Raw genomic sequence first — 19,847 nt, forward strand, 5'->3', positions numbered from 1 at the left:
GGAACCGGCATCTGTTGGCGCACTTTTTGGGGTCAACAGCTATCCCAGCAAAGAAATTCCCTTTAGAAACAAACGTAGGATTAAATTGAAATTTAGGAAATTTTTTAGAAAAATCAATGCTAGTACTAGAAAATAATATTATGTACAAAAATAGTAATGGAACTTTAAGCGTTAGATTTGAAAATTATAATTATCAAGCAGAACAGACAAAGTATAATGAAGAAGAAAATGAAGGAGAATGTGGATATTTTGAAATAGAGGACTATGACAGTGAAGATGAGATTAATGCTTTAGATGAAGATAGTGAAGAGGATGAAAGTGGGGACAATGAAAAAGAATTTGGATATATAGCTATGAAATATTATAGAAATCTTAGAAAAACTAGAGAAAAAGAAACTAGAATGTTAATAGAAAAAGATCAAGTAGATACAAAAACCAAGATGGAAAAAACTAGCAAAAGAGCTAAAATAGAAACGGATCAAGAATTTGGAAAAAGAAAAGAACTCATGAATACTAAATATGACATAGGAGGTAAATATCATTTTTCCCTTGCAAGAGACTTTGAATGGACTAATAAAAAATATAAAAGTCGAGGAAGAAGACAAACAAAAGAAGGGTGTAGTTTACAATTAGCAAGCGACATAGGATTAATTTTAGAATTAAATAATTGTAAACCACAAGACAGACTTAGTACTATAACTAAATGGAAAAATTCTGTAATTATGGCATATAATAATGTACCTATACAAATGATTGTAGAGGAAATGTGGCTTACTTAGAAACTTATTTAGGAAAGACAACTTTAGATGTATGTTACAGCAAAAAGACTAAAATCAGACGAAATTAGATTAAGATGATTGGAGGAGATAATCCTAGAAATTTTACAAATTTTATTAGAGAATTAATTATAGGCTCTAATCTCATTATAGATAATATATATGAAAAAAATAAAGTCTTAGAAGACTTAGATTAAAGACAACAAAAAGTCTCAGGATACCCACAGAAATACAAATAAATAAGATGATAAAACTAAATTTGATAGCTTTAATAGACACATGTTGCACATTTAATATAATTAGAAAAAATTTAGTTCCAGAAGATTATAGACAGAAATTAAAATATGAAATAAGATGAAGTCAAATGGATGGTAGTAAAATGGGATTCAAAGAAAGACTTTTTGATGACTGTAATATTAAATTTCAAGAAAGACAATATAGTTTAACATCCACATTAATTAGTTCATTAATAAAAGATGAATTTGTTATGTATAAAATTCTTATTAAGAAGAAATGAAAGCTTAACTATTACTCCGGATGTCATAAGTTTTGGAAAAAACACTTCTATTATTAATACTGTAGAATCATTAGAGTTGCGAGCTAAGCATGATGGCTGCTAAGACCCAGAATTTGAAGAAAATTTAGAATTTTTAGATAATTTATCTTTAGAAACTTTAAAAACCGATTTCATACCAAGAAATAAAGAATTAATAATTTTTAATAAGACATCTTCTAAGATAGATAATAGAGACAAGATTTTAAAATTAGCCGAAAGAATTCAAATAATAGGAGAATCCCCTATATTTAATGAGCAGTTACAAAAGCAATTTCAAAATATTAACAATTGTAATTGTAATTTTTTTCTCTCGCAATATAATAATTCAGTCTTAGCAATCTAGCAATATCAGATTCGTAAATGGAAAACTAATTTCAATTTCCATTGATGACTGGAAGCTTCTTCACGAGAGAATTTTGTAGGCCATGAGCAGAAATGCTTGGAAAAGGTATGGAGCCCAACAGCTTTCGTCCCCTTGAAAATTGTTGAGATAAGAAAAACTTGTCATCATCATCTGCAGCTTCACAGTGAGATGTGCAAAGTAGCAGCAGCACCCCAAGGAAAAGCAGAAGCATCGTCCCTCTCAATGCAGCCATTTTTCCGATCAAGAAGCAATCATATATTTTCTTTTATTATTTTCTGATATAATCGTGTAATGCTGCTTATATATGAGAGGGAAGGGTGGATTTTTACTATATTAAGGTATCCAAGTTTGGACCGTCAGTATCTCGGATGGTTAGAAATGAGCAGTTCAGGAACGCCATCCAGTGACCTGTTAAACCCTATAATTTAGACCTTGGGGCTGTAAATTGTGCCAAGTAACAGAAATTCTAGTTGTTAAAAAGTTTCCCTACATCGTGACTTCATCACTTTTCATATTGATACCTATTTGATAGCCAATGGACATTTTCACCAAGCCAAAACCAACATCAATCTATCTACCTGGTCTTATAAAAATGGAGGAGCATTTTTCTTTCTTTAATCAATTATACCCTTATCAACAATTTCTAATTAATTATTCGTCCTTCAATTGATACCATCGAACCACTTGATCTAAAATCTACTATTAGAAATAACTAGATGTATAAATTTTGAGAATTCATTTTTCCATTAAAGTCTTCACGCATAAAGTTTTCGATAAATGCGTAATAACAAGACTTAAATATATGAGATATACCATGTTAAGAATTATGAATTAATAGATTGAGACAAAACAAATGATTAAGTTGAGAAGATGTATAGTATTTATGTCTACGAAGCACAATTGAGAATGCATAAATAGTGTAAAACACTAAAACTAGCATACGAGGAAAGATTCTATATCGATTCCATAATCAAAGTACTATGGTAATAATCTATGACAATTAAAATATATGACAATATCACGAAAATATGAAAAATATAATTAGCATCCCATCAAACAACAAAAACACATGCATGCGAATAAGGGTAGATTAAAGACTAATCGAAATCATGGTGCGTGCATAATAATGTGCAAATCACAACTTAATTGAAATGTAGAAAATGCACAAAAAAATAAAAAATAATAAAAAATAATAATAATAATAATTGAGGGAGATAATATAAAGCGTGTTGACTACTGGAAAAGGATAATAAGAGTTATTAGCTACTTGAGATATTTTCGTAGCTATGGACTGCACTATATCAGATATCCAACATTCGTTGAAGGATGTAATGATGCTAATTAGATATCTTATGTAAAAGACACAAAATTTACAAGTGAATATGTGTTTACATTAGGAGATGCAGCTATATAATCAAAATCCTCTAAACAATAGTTACAACTAGATTTACCTTGGAATCTAAGTTTATAGCCTTGTATAAACGTGGTGAAGAAGTTGAGTGGCTACAAAAGTTTTTATAGGATATTCCAAGATGGGCACAAAGCAACATGTACGATAATAAGTCTATACATATACATCCTATACATATACTACAGGGCAACTACTCTCCATCGGGATTATCTCTATATACTATGTTAGATCAAAGGATAACATTATGGATTTGCTAATCAAATGGTTAAATAGAGAATTAGTTGGAAAGACATCGAAATGAATTGGACATATGCCCTTGAGCAAATGAGTTAATACAATGAAAAACCAACTTTGTTGATTGAAGATCTTGAGATCTAGGTTAAAACAAACAATTGACTTAATTGAATCACTATGGGGGATAATATACCTTGTCCATCCCTATGATGTAATAATGATACCCATAAGGATGAAGAATAAGCAACATGATTTGAATTATACTTATGCGTTGAAAATCAAGCGAAGTAATGTGGGTTATTTATAATAAGAAATCAAATATGTGAGAGAGAAGGTTCACTTCCAAGAGAATTGTGTGAGGCTCAATTTTTAGAAAGTCTCGCAAAACTAAGCATATGCTCATGATTATAAACAAACATAACAATTAGAGCTAAATTTTACTGAGAAGAATCCTATGTGGAGTGTAACATCATTTACGTATAAAATAGAACAATTTAAATGTCTATTGTTTAGTCATAATGGACGATTCAAAGGATAATGTCTACCTATACCATATAGGTTTAAACTATTGAACTTTATCATCAAATCATTATGTTCTCATTTCTATGACTCAATTTCTCCTGATACATTCTTTTGGCGTGGATTTACATGTTGTTAATAGATCGATAAGAGTAACTTTCTATTTAACCAAAAATTTGATTTTGACCATCTTTTTAATATTTTAAAACAGGGCAAAAGCGTAATTTTCTATTTATCACATTAAATAATTACATTTATTAAATTAAAAATTAAAAAATAAGAAAAAAATAAACATGCAACTGCATTCACGCTTGCGTTGGTGTCTGCAACTCCACCACCGGAAGAATGGGGAAACGAATATCTAGCACCAACTGCTATAAATTATAATCGCGGCCATATACCTAGGGTCTTGCTTATTCTACCCCAACCGAACTAAAGTGTCAGGCTTTGAGCTTTCGAAAATAATGTGGAATGCTCCTTGTCCGAGAGATTGAAAACCCTAACCGACCCATTAGTAAAAATCGAAGAAAAAACCCCCCACCACCTCCCCAAGCAATATGGGTGTTTGAAGGGTAGTACTGAGTCGGGTCGAATTTCTCCAGGTTCCGGTGGAATCATCAAGCTGAAAATGAGCTTTGTCGGTAGGTATAGGTGTTCGAAGAAGAGTGTCGAGTTGAGTCAGATCTCTCCAGACTCCAACGGAATCATCAAGCTGAATGATTTTCGACTCGATTGTTGTACTGTTGGAGAAGACTGGCTATGGCGAGGCGGTAATTCTTGTCCTTGCAAATGCTCCAATTCAGTTTGATGATTCCACTATCTATGGCGAGGTGGGTGACAGTGGTTGGCGGCAATATGCTGAGGGAAGTTGAGTATCTACAAAAAAACAAAATTTTAACTTATTATTTATTTTAATGTAGTAAATAGAAAGTTATTATTTTACCTTTGAAAAATATTAAAAATATGGTCAAAATCAAATTTCCTAGTCAACAAATAAACGTTTGGATGAAAACTGTCCAAAAGGGCCTCCGCCGTAACGTTTCAAAAGATTTGAAGTAGCGATTGCAACAAATTAAAGGTTTAGAGTAAGTCTACTAATGTTTTACAGATTTGGGGCTTCTAATGCAATTGTTTCTTACAAATATGTAGTTATTTCGTTTCGAGTATCCCACTTATATATTTTGTTTTTCTATATTGTTAATTCTATCACCAAGTCATATTGCGTGAAACTCGACGCAAAACTTTAAATAAGACAATTTCGAAAAATAAAAATAATATTGATTAAAAAGAATTAATTAAATTCAACCCAGTCCTTTCTAGACTATTTTACACTAGATTTGTTTCCATTCTTACGAATATTATATTTGTTTGATTTAATGTTGTTTACATGCATCTAGTGACTTCTTGTGGAACATTGATTCTCAATTGGATCCTATTCTCAACACAATTTTGTTAACACATCCAAAAAAATGGCCTAATTGTCCAAATCAATAGTCTGATTTCACATTTGATGAATTAGACAACCGTAGCAGCAACGATGTCTCACTATATTAATTGAAAATTAATTAAATATAAAATAATCAAATTTTGGGCCGTGTATATAGATTTCGCATGCTATAAATTGAAGGAACATAAAAATTTTACCATAGTAAAGAAAGAAAGGTTTTGCACATCCAAATGGAGAACACAATAAAATTGCTGATTTTGTTACTAATTTTCGTAGCCATGGGAGATGGAGCAAGAACAAAAATGCCCACTAGTCTTGACACACGTAGGGTTGTAGATGGTATTTGCAAGACAATGATCGAGACACAAGGTTATACTTGCGAAGAGCATAAAGTAAGTATTTTCAACATTTTTTATGATCTTTTGCATACAAATCCCCTTTACATAATAGTTTGACAATTCCGGTTCAAGACTATCCGATTTGTAAGAATCGAGCCAAACCAAATCGTGATAGGATCAAGGATTGGTACACTATAATGAACCAATCATGTCAAACTTGATTGTCTAGCTCGACAACCCATGAAAACTAGACCCGTTGGCTCGATTTTTCGAAGTAAAAATAAATTTAGAAGTGTTCGATATCAACTATTACTAGTAAGTTCTACTTGTAAATTGTTTTCATATTATACAAATAGTTTCACGGTGTAATGCATCTATGAGAATATTCATTTACGTTTAATTTTTAAATGATATTAAATTCTAAAGGAAAAAAAATGAAAAATCACGGGCAGGACCGGCCTGCCCACGGGCTGCTTCAGTCCTCATATTTGGAATATTGTGTGGGTTAAGATAAATTGGTTCAAACCTACCTTAAAGTCATATTTTTCTTAATCCTTTTTCATAAAAGAAACCTCCTCCTCCTCCTCTTCTTCTTCAAAGGGCGATGCTACCATATTGAGCCCGTTCCTGGAGAAGCAGATCAATATATCTGTTATGTAGCTTACCCTTTAGACCTTTTTGAAGAAGGTTCTTTCTTCTTCTTCTTCTTCTTCTTCTTCTTCTTCATTTTTTAAGAAATGTTGTGTTATATGTGTTAATCCTTTTCATATCCTACTTCGATCTGAAACTTCCTCCTAGAAGGTCCAAACCAACATCCATTTTGATAGCTTACGTGTATATGTAGACCCAATAATTATTGATGACTAATTCAATGTAATACTTTCAGGTGACAACAAAAGATGGTTACATTCTTAGCATACAAAGAATGCCAAAGGGAAAGTCCGCCACTAAGAACGGAGTTAAACCGCCAGTTCTCCTTCAACATGGACTTATGATGGTTGCGATCTTTTTAGCTTAATTTGCTTTTATCTATAGCATTAAGTAATTCAATATTTTTGTTACTTATCAAACACGTTCTAGAAGCATTAATTGACGAGTATTAGTTTATGTGGGACCCAGGATGCTACGACATGGCTATTAAATTCTCCGGCCGAATCTTTAGCATTCATTTTGGCCGATAATGGGTATGATGTTTGGCTCGGCAATACTCGAGGGACAAACCAGAGCCAAGGACATACATCACTTAGTCCGAATGATCCGGTAATTTTAACTGTTCAACGACTTCGAACCTTCGATTAAAATTATAAATTATTTGGCAAATAAATATTTATTCTTTCGTTTTCGAATTATTTTTGGCTTGCACTCATGAACTATATAGGCTTACTGGAATTGGTCATGGGATGAATTGGTTGCTTATGATCTTCCTGCAACTTTCCAATATGTTTACGAGCAAACTGGACAGAAACTGCACTATGTTGGCCATTCCTTGGTAATACTAATTTATTTATACACTTTCCAATATGTTCAATTTTGCTTAATGGAATTATTTACTTTTTATTTTTATTTTTTTTTAAATTACTAGTACTACACTTTATCTTCTCCATTGTAGTGTCTCCTATTATATTTTTGACACCATCTCAGTACATTACTTGTAATATACTGTATTGACGTCTACTATTTTGCTAAGAAGAATTGATGTGTACAAGGTTATGTTTGCTTTGTACCCGCATGTTTTGATTAATTACGAGTAGTTGGTTTTGGGATTGTAGCTCTTATCATTTATGCATTTTTCTTTTCTTTGGATTGCTCGGGTATGTTCAAAGTAATTGTATTTTACTTGTTGTCTGATTGCTCAAGTATGCTTGGTGTACTTGTACACGATTTTGATTAATAGAATTTTCCATTTGTCGATAAAAAAAATAAAAAAGGAATTGATGTACGGAAATTTATTGAGGTGGCAAGTGAGTGAAGCTTGCAGATTTAGCGCCTGTTTGGTTTAGATAAAAAAAATAATAAAAAATAAAAAAATTGTACTAACTGCACTACGTGAATCTCAGGGGACTCTAATGGCATTAGGTGCATTTGCACAAAAAGAGGTGACGAACATGGTAAGATCAGCTGCTTTGCTCAGTCCTATTGCTTATCTCGGCCAGATGCCATCCCCTCTCGCAAGGAGTGCTGCGGATCTATTTATAGCTGAAGTAAATTAACCATACCTTACCTTAACTATTGCCCGGTTTTTCAAATTCTATTAAGATAATTGGCTTACAATCTCGCATGACAGGATTTATACTGGTTGGGGCTCAAAGAATTTTCTCTAGGAGGGTGAGAAATACTTCAAAAATCCCTTTCTTCATGTTCATCTTTGATTTTCCTAACTCATATGACGCGTAATCTTTTCGGGATAAAAAAAAAAAATTCCAATAGTCACTATACTTTCAACGTTGTTTATGAGCTTTAAAACTTTTTGAATAGTCACTCCCTTTCAAAGTTGATTCCCCCACCATTCAATGATAATAACCTCTATATGAAATGCTGATATGGATAGAAAAAGAGTGGTTTGCATCGCATCTACTAATATTACCGAAAATATTGTGAAAATAATTTTTAGAGAAGGTTTTATTGAAAACGATTTTTAACGTTATTTTCCATCCGTCACTCTAGAACGTTCAAAAGATTTAACGATTTTATCTGCCACATCATCAAAATCGTTAATTTTCAAATCACAGTGGGATATTGAAAGTATGGTGATTGTAGAGAAAAAAATGTGGAAAGTATAATGGCCATTAAAATTTGTAACCCTAATTATCAACAAAAAATGGTTTTTGGAATCTGCATTAATCGTATTCTGTTTAGTAAGCAACATTTTTTAAGCTCAACAGAGAGGCTACTTCAAAACTTGTGGATGATATCTGCAAGACACCAAACATCAATTGTACTAATTTGATGGCTATATTTACTGGTTAGTACGTATTATTCATTGTTTCAATATATTTGTACAATTTAGAAGCATAAAAGAGTATTGTTTTCCATTAATGTCTTGTCAATTTGGTATGAATAGGTCCTAATTGCTGCATCAACACTTCAAAGTCATATCTAGATCATGAACAACCTACTGCAACAAAGAACATGATCCATCTAGCCCAGAGTAAGTTCTTAAAAGGAATCATTCTAAAGTCGACCACAAAGTACAAAGAAAGTGAAAGAAATCGCAGCATGCCGAAAACATAAATTTGGTTCAGGAATTCTTACTTGAAATGATGAATTTCAAGATTTTTGTGTGGTCGAATCACCTTACTATTTCATGTCCTGAATTCTTCATATTTTAGTACTCCAGTAGTCCCAATCCCAATTTCAATGGAAGGGAATTATTATCAATACCCCACATGGACAATCCAGGACCCATATTTTCCAACAGAAAGAAAGAACAAAGATAAAAATAAATTTTATCGATTATAGTATCCTCTATGCAATACTCATTTTGTGGTTTATGCACAGTGATAAGAGGAGGCAGCATAGCAATGTATGATTATGGCAACTCAGGCGAGAACAACAAATATTATGGTCAGCCGACTCCTCCCAAGTACGATATGGCAAGCATTCCAAATGATCTTCCACTTTTTCTTAGCTATGGAGGGAAGGACATGCTTTCTGATGTTAACGATGTACAAACTTTGCTCGAGAAACTCAAAGGCCACGATCCGGATAAACTTGTAGTTCAATACAGGGAGGATTATGCTCATGCAGACTTTGTTTTCGGTGTCAATGCTAAGCAAGTTGTGTATAATCCTCTCATGGCCTTCTTCCACCTTCATTAATCAACTATCAAATGTGTTCAGATCCAATTTTAGTTCATTAGTTTTGTTAGAACCCCTTGTTAATCAGAAATGAAATGTTCAAATTGAGTAGAAAAGGTTTTACATTGAGCGGAGCCATCTCTGGAGCATGGAAATAGCAATATTTAGTTTTTATGATGTTGTCTATCATTTTGTACAGTTAAACTTTAGCCACAACAATATGTTTGTTGAACCCGAAAAATGTACCTTCAACGTGACCAACAAATCCCAACTCCTATCACGATCATGTTAGCTATGGAAACTAAACTCCACATGTTGGTCATGTCCAATACATTACCAAGTTTACGAAGGTCATTACTCTTGAAGTAGAATCACCAACGTCAAAATAAACAGTGTACCCTAATAAGTAGAGTAACTTACGATTTTATTAGAAAAAAATGGCAACCTTTGTGCATTGATCTAGGACATATCGATTCACGATTGAAACATAAGTTGCATATATGTGCGCTTCTGTACTCGAGCTCATATCAAGTTATCACCCTACTATTGAAGGCATTTAATCGCATTTTCAAATATTATAAATATAGTAATAGTTTAGATAAACAAATAAGGAAAATTAATTAAAGGACGAATCAAAACGTCAAACATTGTGGCATTGTGGTAACTCTATTGGATACATATCCTAACAAAAACTGTTATTTGCCTTCAAAAATGAATTATGTTTTCAAAGCCAACTGTGTAATTTCTCTCTCAATTTGTAAGGGATTTTTCCTCTTGGAAGCATTTTTTGTAATTTGAGAGAGACCCCCCCCCCCCTCCCCCCCAAAACAGTTGTCTCGGGTGTGAGTAGTGAAGGAATCCAATTACTCTATTAGTGCCTCATTAAAGTTGGATTTGCAGAGGCAGTTTCATTCTACAGATTTCCCCCTTTCCTAATCGTTTTCTTCACAGTACTATTTGAACTACTCACATTCAGCTTGATCTTGTCTTGATATTTTCAGGCTGTATTGAAGCCATAGTCCCGTAATTATGAACCTAAAGTTTCTGATACATTTTCCACATTACTCGAGATGTGATTTAACATGAATTTTAGATATGTTAGTAAGTGCAATAGATTTAAGGATTTTAGTTTCAAGGTTTCATCAGTCCGTATGTAGTACACTACAACCTAAAATTTAGCAAGCATATACATAGAAAGTGGAATAGGAAATACTAATGAAAAATACCAGAATATCAAGAAGATACTTCAGAAATGAAATCATTATTAAAAGCTGCATGTGCATTATATGATTCGTTGACTGAAGTTATTAATGACTTTTATCAAATTATATGACTAAATAATATAGAAAACTAACTTCAAATACTTTGCCTTGTTGACACAAAAGACATGTTTCAACTTAACTTGCCACGTCTTCTTTAATCGTATACTAATAAGAGTTTCTATCAAGGTCTTAAAATGGCTTATTTAAAAAATATTAACATTTTTAGTGTTTTTTTCTTATTTTTAAACTTTGTAGAGTTAAGTTTAGCCCTCACTCATCGATTCCTGGCTCCACCACTAGATGATAGACAAGTTTATTACAGTAAGAGGTGGATCATAACCAACAAGAAGCTGAGGCCTTTTCCTGAAGAAATGAAAATAATCCTCACCATAAAATCATAGAAGACATATATTGATTGAGAGTCTGAGACTACAAATGGGGTAACCTGTACAATTTAGTTACATTACGTTTCTTATAGCAAAATTAACCAAAAAGCCAATGTCTCTTAAATACAATATCAAAGTAACCCTCTGCAGTAGATCACAAAAAGAGATGAAAATCCACCACAGGGTTAACTTGTCAATATATAAGTTGCAAAAACGTAGCTCAACTTATTAATTTAAGTCTGCTTACCACAGAGGAACTCCCAATATTTAGTCAGCATATGATCCAACGGTCTCACTCGATCCCACTTCCCAGTACAGAATATAGCATATGCATCTGCAGCATACCTGAAAAATCACGAGAATGATGTTATATTCCTACTGCAACATATAAAATAACAGTATCATACAACTTTCAACAACTTACTTGCCAATACCAGGCAATTCTGTGACATGAGTCCAGCTTTCTTCCAGATACATACGAGAGAAATGTTGTATTCCTTCTGCTCTCTTCCTATATAAACCTAAACTCTGTATCACCTTTTCTATGTCCTCCTTGGCAACCTCTGTAGCACTCTTAGCATTCGGACACAATGTGAAAAACTCTGATATAACTTTCCCAGTCTAAATGAAATTCACCAATATCAGAGCAATGTTATAAATAAAATCTCACGTCCAAAGAAATATGCAAGCTTGAAGCAAGAATATAAAAAGAAATATTAGTTCAACAGGATGAAATCCATGAATGATTAGCTATACTAACTGCCATTGACAACACACTTCACCTACTAGTTTTTGTTTTCACAAGATACAGGAAGCAGGTACCGTAGCAAAACATTCTCAAAAGCTAGGTATTATTCTCAAAGGCCTACTGCATACGAAAAGTTCTTTTGACATGATGCAGGCCATAGTAGCATAAGAGGAAAGAAAACATTTTTGACATTCTCGTAGCCATTCCAAACTAAAGTCCAATTTTCCGAACTACTATAATAATCTCTACTGAAAACAAAACAAGCAATTATTAGGCAATAGTATTGCTGCAATCCTTCAATGTAACATTTAAAAATCAACATTTAAATTTGATCATTAGAATCACAAAGCTAATATTTTAAAATATGACTCAGATCAACCATCACAGAGTCTAATTATAATGTATTCCCAGATAATCCACAAGTTCTCTTGGTCAGATTAATAAGATACCTGCCGGCCAGTTGTCACATTAAGAAGCATGCATATCACCAAGACCCTCCAAGGGTCAAAAACATGATCTTCTTGAAGGAGGTTATAAGGCGATCTTGGAGGCTTCCACATATTATCTGGAGTTCTTCTTTTATAAGCCTCATCCCACTTCTCGTCAGCAGATAGAACACTTTTGGCTGTAACTTTATTTTTAACCTTTCGAGGTCTAACTTTGGACTTAGTTGTGCCATCCAACAAGCTCGTAACTGCATTGTCTTCCTCTTGCTTTACATGGTGAAAGTATGGAGAAACCTTCCTAGCAGTGAGAACGTTTTTAGCTTGTGACTTCAGCAATTCAATCTTCACATCATTTGTTTCTGCCTCCTCTCCAGTCTCTTTATTCCTAAAGTAAGGGGATACAACTCGAACATTTTTGTAAGATCCTTTATGACCCCTTTTACCAGTACTCGGTGTCTGAATTGAAATTGTTGCATTTTCTGTCACTGTATTTTTAACCTTTCGAGGCCTAACTTTGGACTTAGTTGTGCCATCCAACAAGCTTGTAACTGCATTGTCTTCCTCTTGCTTTATATGGTGAAAGTATGGTGAAACCTTCCTAGCAGTGAGAATGTTTTTAGCTTGTGACTTCTGCAATTCAATCTTCCCATCATTTGTTTCTGCCTCCTCTCCAGTCTCTTTATTCCTGAAGTAAGGGGATACAACTCGAACATTTTTGTAAGATCCTTTATGACCCCTTTTACCAGTAGTCGGTGTCTGAATTGAAATTGTTGCATTTTCTGTCCTGATTCTCTTTTCCTTTTTCAGGTTTTTACCACTATTGTGGGGCCTAACTGTGGCCTGACTTCCAGATAAACCGGCCTTAAACAAGAGGGCCGAATCATCTTTATCCATTTTCAATTTGTCTTCCACACTTGCCTCTTCTGCTTTCACTTCATTCCCCCTAATCCAAGGTTTACAATCACCTATTTTGAAAGCTTTTTTATCAGTACTGTCACCTGTATATGCAAATTGGGAAAAGAAATCATCTAAGGAAGCCTTTCCAATCTTACAAACTGGAGGCTTGCCATTGCCATCACCATTTGACACGTTGTTAATTCCGTTGCCTTGGTTTTCCTTTTTATTATCTTTAAATTTCTTCCTTCGCTCTCTCTTATCCTCTATATTACCCTCATTTTTATCGCCTGAAACGTTTACAGTTTCAATGCCCAAATTTTCATCTGCCTTGTCCTTTTTTAACCTTTTCCCTTTTTTCTTACTGTTCTTCTCAACCCCATCAATATTGCTCTCAGAACATTGACTAACATTTTCTGACTTCGTTCCCTTGGCACAATCAACATCATAATAATGCTTATTATAAACTCTATTTTTCTTCACGAAATTACCAGTAGTAGCAGTATCATCAGAGCACACCTTGTGGGAATTGTTGCGTTTGGGTTTTATCCTTTTCAGATTAGGCTTCAGATTTTGATGCTCCTCTTTAGCTGGTGTTGAGACAAAACAGATTGATATTGAATCGGAACAAAAGCAATTGTCATTCTCAACCGGATTTTTCTTCTTCTTTCGCTTCGCTGCATTCATATTCGCTACCTCGGAAGAAGACATATCAAGATGAAGGGACTTTTAACTGAACTGAGAATTGAGAAATTGAATTTTGAGACTAATTAATAAAAGGGAAAAAAATTATCTGCTCTTGGAGCAGACTTGGGGTGATTGCTGTGCTCAAGTCGAAAATTTACGAAAATTGATTTGAGGAAAATTTTCGCGGGGCAGGACGGAGGGTTTCATATATACAGACAGTTCATATATTTGGTCCATTCACCCCATCATCAATTTATATTATCTTTACTATTAAACAATATGTCTAACTAATTCTACTGAAATTTCTTTTATTATTTCTTTTATAATTTTTGCTCGTTGTTGTATTTTTTTTTTTACAATTTTTAGGATCTTTTATAAAAAATTTTCGACACTGAGAAATAGAGAGCTGAGTAATTTGTTTTCTGATCAGTAAAGAGTAGTCACATCTATTTATATGTAGAGCAAATAAAATATAGCTTCATATAACAACTAATCTTTCTATTTCTCTATTTTCTAAATAAGTATTAATATATTCGTTAAAACTTTTTAATTAACAAATAGAGTGAATTGTCCAATGGTCACTGAATTTTGCAAAAAGTTTTTAAGGGATTATTGAATTTTAAAAATCACCTAAATGGTCAATGAACTTTGCGAAAGGTTTCTGCGAGGTCATTGAACTTTAAAAATCACCTAAATGATTATTGAATTTTGTAAAAGATTTTCACGCAATCATTGAATTTTGTAAAAGATTTTCCAGTGGTCACTGAATTCAGTGACTCTTGGCAAACATTTTGCAAAGTTCAGTGACCATTTAAGTGATTTTTAAAGTTTAGTGACCCTGTAAAAATATTTTGCAAAGTTCAGTGGCCGCTTAAAAATCTTTTGCAAAGTTCAGTGACTATTTGGACAATTCACTCGAACAAATGAGTAAGGCAATGTAATCTAAAGACATAAAATATTATAACTTTAAAAATGATACGTTTGTAATGGCTTTTGAGTATTTTACCGTTTAGCAAATTAATTTTTTCATATCTTTTTTTCTTTTTTTAACTCTCTTTTAACTTTTTTTTCTTGACCTTTTAAAGAAGGCTTAAAATTGTAACCAAAAAGATTTTCATCATATTTAAAAAGACTTTAACAAACTCCCACAAATTGAGACACAAATTAGCTAACTTAACTCAGATGATTATTTTATCTTCTGGTCATGGAATACAGAATAAAGATGCTAAGAGCATTAAAAATATATTTTTGAAATAGAAATAAAATATTATTTGTGATAAATTAATTCTTACTTGGTGTTTCCCCTTTTAGGCTTTGCCCGAAAAATAACTAAAGTAAATGAAAATTATAAACAAGAGAAGATATGAAAAGAACTTACTTTAATTACGAAATCTTTGAATTTACAAGGATGTCTTTGAATTTACAAAGATGGTAGAGATTTTTGAGTGAAAGTGTGATAGTGTGCTTTGTGCTTTTTTCAGTGTGATTTTTCTTTTGTGAGAAGTGTGGGTATTTATAGACGTTGGTATATCACATCTATTCTGTTGGTGCTGTAAGTGTGCTATCAATAATTGAAGAATACTGTGCAAACTTTATAGGTGTGTGATCTAAAATTAAAGAAATAATGTAAAATTCTCCATGCGAGTAATTAAAGAATGCATTATTTGAAAAGATGCTTCTGACAATTTTGTCTTCACGCCTAATTTTGCTTGAAATTTGAGAATAAACTTTATAGATGTTTGAAATTTGTTCAAAAAGCTTTACTTTACGCCTCTTCTTTTTGACTTCTTCGTCTTGATAATTATTTCTCTGTCTTTCTATCTCGTCTTTTTCAATTATTAATCTTATATATCCATCATTTCTGCTATGACTTCTTCTAGTTCTAGATCCATCTTATTATTGTTGCCATCAGATATGTATGCTTCCTCTTCTGTATTTGATTGTGTTTCTATAAATTTTCCATTAGTCTCTTGAAACGTCATTAGATATAAATCCTTTTGTTCAACATTTGGTACTTGAATTTTTTCTGCTTTAATTCTTATGGCAAAGTGCTCTTGGTAGAAAATAACTCCGTTGTTCCATTGTACTACTAATCTGAAATCATTATTTTGAACTTCTATCAGGGCTTTGGTTTCTGATATTCTTCTTTCATAATCAATTTGTCTAATTTTTATTTTAATATAAATCTTTTGGGTCCTTCATAAATTAAAATATGATTATAAGCTGGAATTACAATGCTGTTATTTACACGAGGAGGTATGCAAATAAATTAAATCATTAAGGGATGATCTTTTAACTGATCAAGAATCTATTTAAGTTTCGGTGGAAAAACTTGAAAAGATTTGTTTAATATGTATATAGTATCTATCATTCAAAACTATAAAGCTGGGTATAAAAGATCTTCTTCATCAAAGATTATATAATCAAAGAAAATTGTTGGATAATTGTTTCTAAAAAAGGCTGAATTTTAGGCTGCATCGCATTTGGGACCATGTCTAAGGAAGTATCTGTTTTTCATTATGATAGTAATTTAAAATTTGAGCAAAATCTATAATTTCCTATACAACGAAATTCTTTATAGAACTTCGAATGATACTGGCACAATCACCAATTTTCTGTTCTAATTCATATGAAGTTTTCTTATCCTGCAGCTGTAGAATCTGTTAGTTCAATAAGTCTTTCTATCTTATTCGAATAATTTCTACTTTTAGAGGCGATGTCTTTAGAAATGAGTTTTTCAAGTGTATCTCTAGAACTAAGTCTGTCTAAACTATTATGCAATTTAATAATCTCATTTTGATATTTACTAATAGTTTGTTGGGATGAAGAAATTTGATTTTCAAGAAGTTGTAGTTTTTCTTCTAACGAATGCTTTCTAAGATTTAAATTTTTAACAACTTTGGTCATAGTTTTACAACTATCACAAAGTTGTATTGATAAAAATGATGGTGAATCTTAAGAGGGGGTTTGCATGGTCTATCTAATTCTTTCGGATATATGAAAATTAAATTCTATCATTTTCCTACAAAAATTTAAAGCTTCTTCAAGCATATAAAATCCTTTGAAAAGAAGGTCAAGAAATCTTTCTACTTGTTGTAGTACTTATAGCCAATAATTATATATACTAGGCTTTCTACCTTTAATTATTGTAAATAAACTAAAATTTTTGCTTTCTACTTGATTATGAATTTGTCTAAAATGGTTAGCTAGGATATTAATGCTGTCTAATTTTTGTTTAGAGTCGCGTGCCATCCAAAGATTATTCAGTAAACAACACTCCCTTTCTGGTACTCTTTCTAAATTATTTCCTCTGAATCGAAGATTAGATCCTTGATGGGCCACTTTTAGAGTGACATTCCCTAAGTTCAGATTATGAAATAATGGCTATCATACATAGTATAGAAAGGTTTAAATTATTTTTAAACACTGAATTTACAATTAGGACAAATTGTAAAGTTATAGTAAAATTTACTAAAAAGACTAATTTTGATAAGATAAGACATAAAATATAGTTGAAATTATACAAGATACTAAGCAACTATAAAATTAATATAGAACGTATTGATGAAAAAATATTATTTTAGAAGATAATTTAAGTAGGAAAGTTATTAATTTTCTAACTCATTATCTTCATAATGCAGATGGATCAAAGGATGATGAGCTATAAAAATTATTAATTATTTATTTCTTGGTATTAAATCTGATTTTAAAGTTTTTAAAGACAAGTTATCTAAAAATTCTATATTTTCTTCAATTTTTGGGTCTGGTTCTAGCTTTGGTTGTAAGGGTCCACCACGCTTAGCTCGTAACTCTGATGATTCTATAATATTAATAATAGAAGTATCTTTTCCAAAAATTATGACATAAGGAGTAATTGTTAAACTTCAATTTCTACTTAACAAGAATTTTATACCTATAACAAAGTCATCTTTTATCAGTGCATTTACTAATGTAATCGTTAAACTATACTGTCTTTCTTGAAATTTAATCTTACAATCATCAAAAAATCTTTCTTTGAATCCCATTCTACTACCGTCCATTTGACTTTTTCTTATTTCATATTCTAATTTCTGTTTACAGTCTTCTGGTACTAAATCATTTCTGATTATATTAAATGTACAACATCTTCTAAGATAGAAAGTATAGACAGAATTTTAGAATTAGCTTATCATCCTTTGATCCATCTGCATCATGAAGATAATGAGTTAGAAAATTAATAACTTACATACTTAAATTATTTGCTAAAATATTTTTTTTTCCGTCAATATGTTCTATATTAATTTTATAGCTGCTTAATATCTTATATAATTTCAACCATCTTTTATATTTTATCTTATCAATTTTTTTTTTTATATAAATTTTACTATAGTTTCACAATTTGTCCTAGTTGTAAATTCAATATTTAAAAATAATTTAAAGGTTTCTATACTATCTATGATGACCATTATTTCATAATCTGAACTTTGGGAATGTCATTCTGAGAGTGGCCCCTCAAAGATCTAATCTTCGATTCAGAGGAAATAATTTAAAAAGAGTACCAGAAAGGGAGCATTGTCTACTGGATAATCTTTGGATGGCACGTGATTCTAAACAAAAATTAGACAGCATTAACGCCCTAGCTAACCATTTTAGACAAATTCATAATCAAGTAAAAAGCAAAAATTTTAGTTTCTTTGCAGTAATTAAAGGTAGAAAGCCTAGTATATATAATTATTGTCCAGAAATACTGCAACAAGTAGAAAGATTTCCTGACCTTCTTTTCAAAAGATTTTATACGCTTGAAGAAGGTTTAAATTTTTGTAGGGAAATGATAGGATTTAATTTTCATATATTCGAAAGAATTAGATAGATCATGCAAACCCCCTCTCAAGCTTCATCATCATCTTAATCAATATAACTTTGTGGTAGTTGTGAAATTATGAATAAAGTTGTTATAAATTTAAATCTTAGAAAGCATTCGTTAGAAGAAAAACTACAACTCCTTGAAGATCAAATTTCTTCATCCCAACATACTATTAGTAAATATCAAAATGAGATTATTCAATTGCATAATAGTTTAGACAAACTTAGTTTTAGAGATACACTTAAAAAACCTATTTCTAAAGACATTGCCTCTACAAGTAGAAATTATTCTGATAAAATACAAAGACTTATTGAACTAACAGATTCTACAGCTGCAGGATAAGAAGACTTCATATGAATTAGAATAGAAAATTGGTGGTTGCGCCAGTATCGTTCGAAGTTCTATAAAGAATTTTGTTGTACCGGAAATTATAGATTTTGTTCAAATTTTAAGTTACTATCATAATGAAAATAGATACTTCCTTAGATATGGTCCCAAATACGATGTAGTCCAAAATTCAGCCTTTCTTAGACACAATTATCCAATAATTTTCTTTGATTATACAATCTTTGAAGAAGAAGACATTTTTACCCAGTTTTACAGTTTGAAATGATAAATACTATATACATATTAAGCAGATCTTTTCGATTTTTTCCACCAAAACTTAACTACAAATTTTTTCTTCTTTTTTATCACTATATTTATTTGGTTTGGAATATAAAATTCCTCTCCATCCTAATTCACATCCATCAGTTTCTATTATTTTATATTCACTATTTAATGGTAATTCTAATGGCGGTAAATTTTTAATTTCTGCTTTTATCTTTTTAACTAATTCTATGTCTGATTGATTAAAATATTTTTTATCCTGTACTAGATAATTTATTGTACAATGGTCCTACTTTCCTTGCTAAATCTTTAATAAAATGTTTAGCATAATTTAATATTCCTGAAAAGTCTTGTAATTTCTTGGTTTCTTTAATTTTGTTTGAAAATTGTAAAATTATCTGTACTATATGTGGCTGTAACTGAATTTTTCATTCTCCTAAAATTATTCCTAAAAATTTAATTTTTCATTTATTTATTTCCATCTTCTTTTTACTTATAATTAAACAATTTTCTATAAATTTATTCAAGGT

The 19,847-nt window shown here is 31.6% G+C and overlaps 2 protein-coding genes across 2 annotated transcripts; one reads left to right on the forward strand and one right to left on the reverse strand.

The window, feature by feature from the left end:
• Window positions 1-4,105: 4,105 nt before the first annotated feature.
• Window positions 4,106-9,631, forward strand: LOC111370372 (triacylglycerol lipase 2-like). Its single transcript, XM_022992051.1, has 9 exons — window positions 4,106-5,699; window positions 6,532-6,642; window positions 6,765-6,905; window positions 7,024-7,134; window positions 7,703-7,846; window positions 7,930-7,970; window positions 8,528-8,607; window positions 8,707-8,793; window positions 9,144-9,631. Exons 1-9 carry the CDS (start codon window positions 5,538-5,540, stop codon window positions 9,461-9,463), a joined length of 1,197 nt encoding a protein of 398 aa, XP_022847819.1. The 5' UTR covers window positions 4,106-5,537; the 3' UTR covers window positions 9,464-9,631.
• A 1,451-nt stretch (window positions 9,632-11,082) lies between these two features.
• LOC111370373 (methyl-CpG-binding domain protein 4-like protein) lies at window positions 11,083-14,074 on the reverse strand. The gene is made up of 3 exons (XM_022992052.1): window positions 12,288-14,074; window positions 11,515-11,711; window positions 11,083-11,435 (listed from the first exon to the last, which is right to left on the reverse strand). Exons 1-3 carry the CDS (start codon window positions 13,887-13,889, stop codon window positions 11,324-11,326), a joined length of 1,911 nt encoding a protein of 636 aa, XP_022847820.1. The 5' UTR covers window positions 13,890-14,074; the 3' UTR covers window positions 11,083-11,323.
• Between the last annotated feature and the right edge of the window lie 5,773 nt (window positions 14,075-19,847).

Source organism: Olea europaea, chromosome 21 (genome assembly GCF_002742605.1).
Source record: "Olea europaea var. sylvestris chromosome 21, O_europaea_v1, whole genome shotgun sequence".
Taxonomy (NCBI): domain Eukaryota; kingdom Viridiplantae; phylum Streptophyta; class Magnoliopsida; order Lamiales; family Oleaceae; genus Olea; species Olea europaea.

Bases quoted from the DNA above. Each gene is read 5' to 3' on its own strand.
- LOC111370372 (XM_022992051.1), top strand. From the start codon at position 5,538: ATGGAGAACACAATAAAATTGCTGATTTTGTTACTAATTTTCGTAGCC. The intron at 8,608-8,706 runs GTTAGTACGTAT...TGGTATGAATAG, and splicing joins TTTGATGGCTATATTTACTG to GTCCTAATTGCTGCATCAAC. The intron at 8,794-9,143 runs GTAAGTTCTTAA...GTTTATGCACAG, and splicing joins CATGATCCATCTAGCCCAGA to TGATAAGAGGAGGCAGCATA.
- LOC111370373 (XM_022992052.1), bottom strand. From the start codon at position 13,889: ATGTCTTCTTCCGAGGTAGCGAATATGAATGCAGCGAAGCGAAAGAAG. The intron at 11,712-12,287 runs GTATCTTATTAA...AATTTCATTTAG, and splicing joins ATGTGACAACTGGCCGGCAG to ACTGGGAAAGTTATATCAGA. The intron at 11,436-11,514 runs GTAAGTTGTTGA...GTGATTTTTCAG, and splicing joins GAATTGCCTGGTATTGGCAA to GTATGCTGCAGATGCATATG.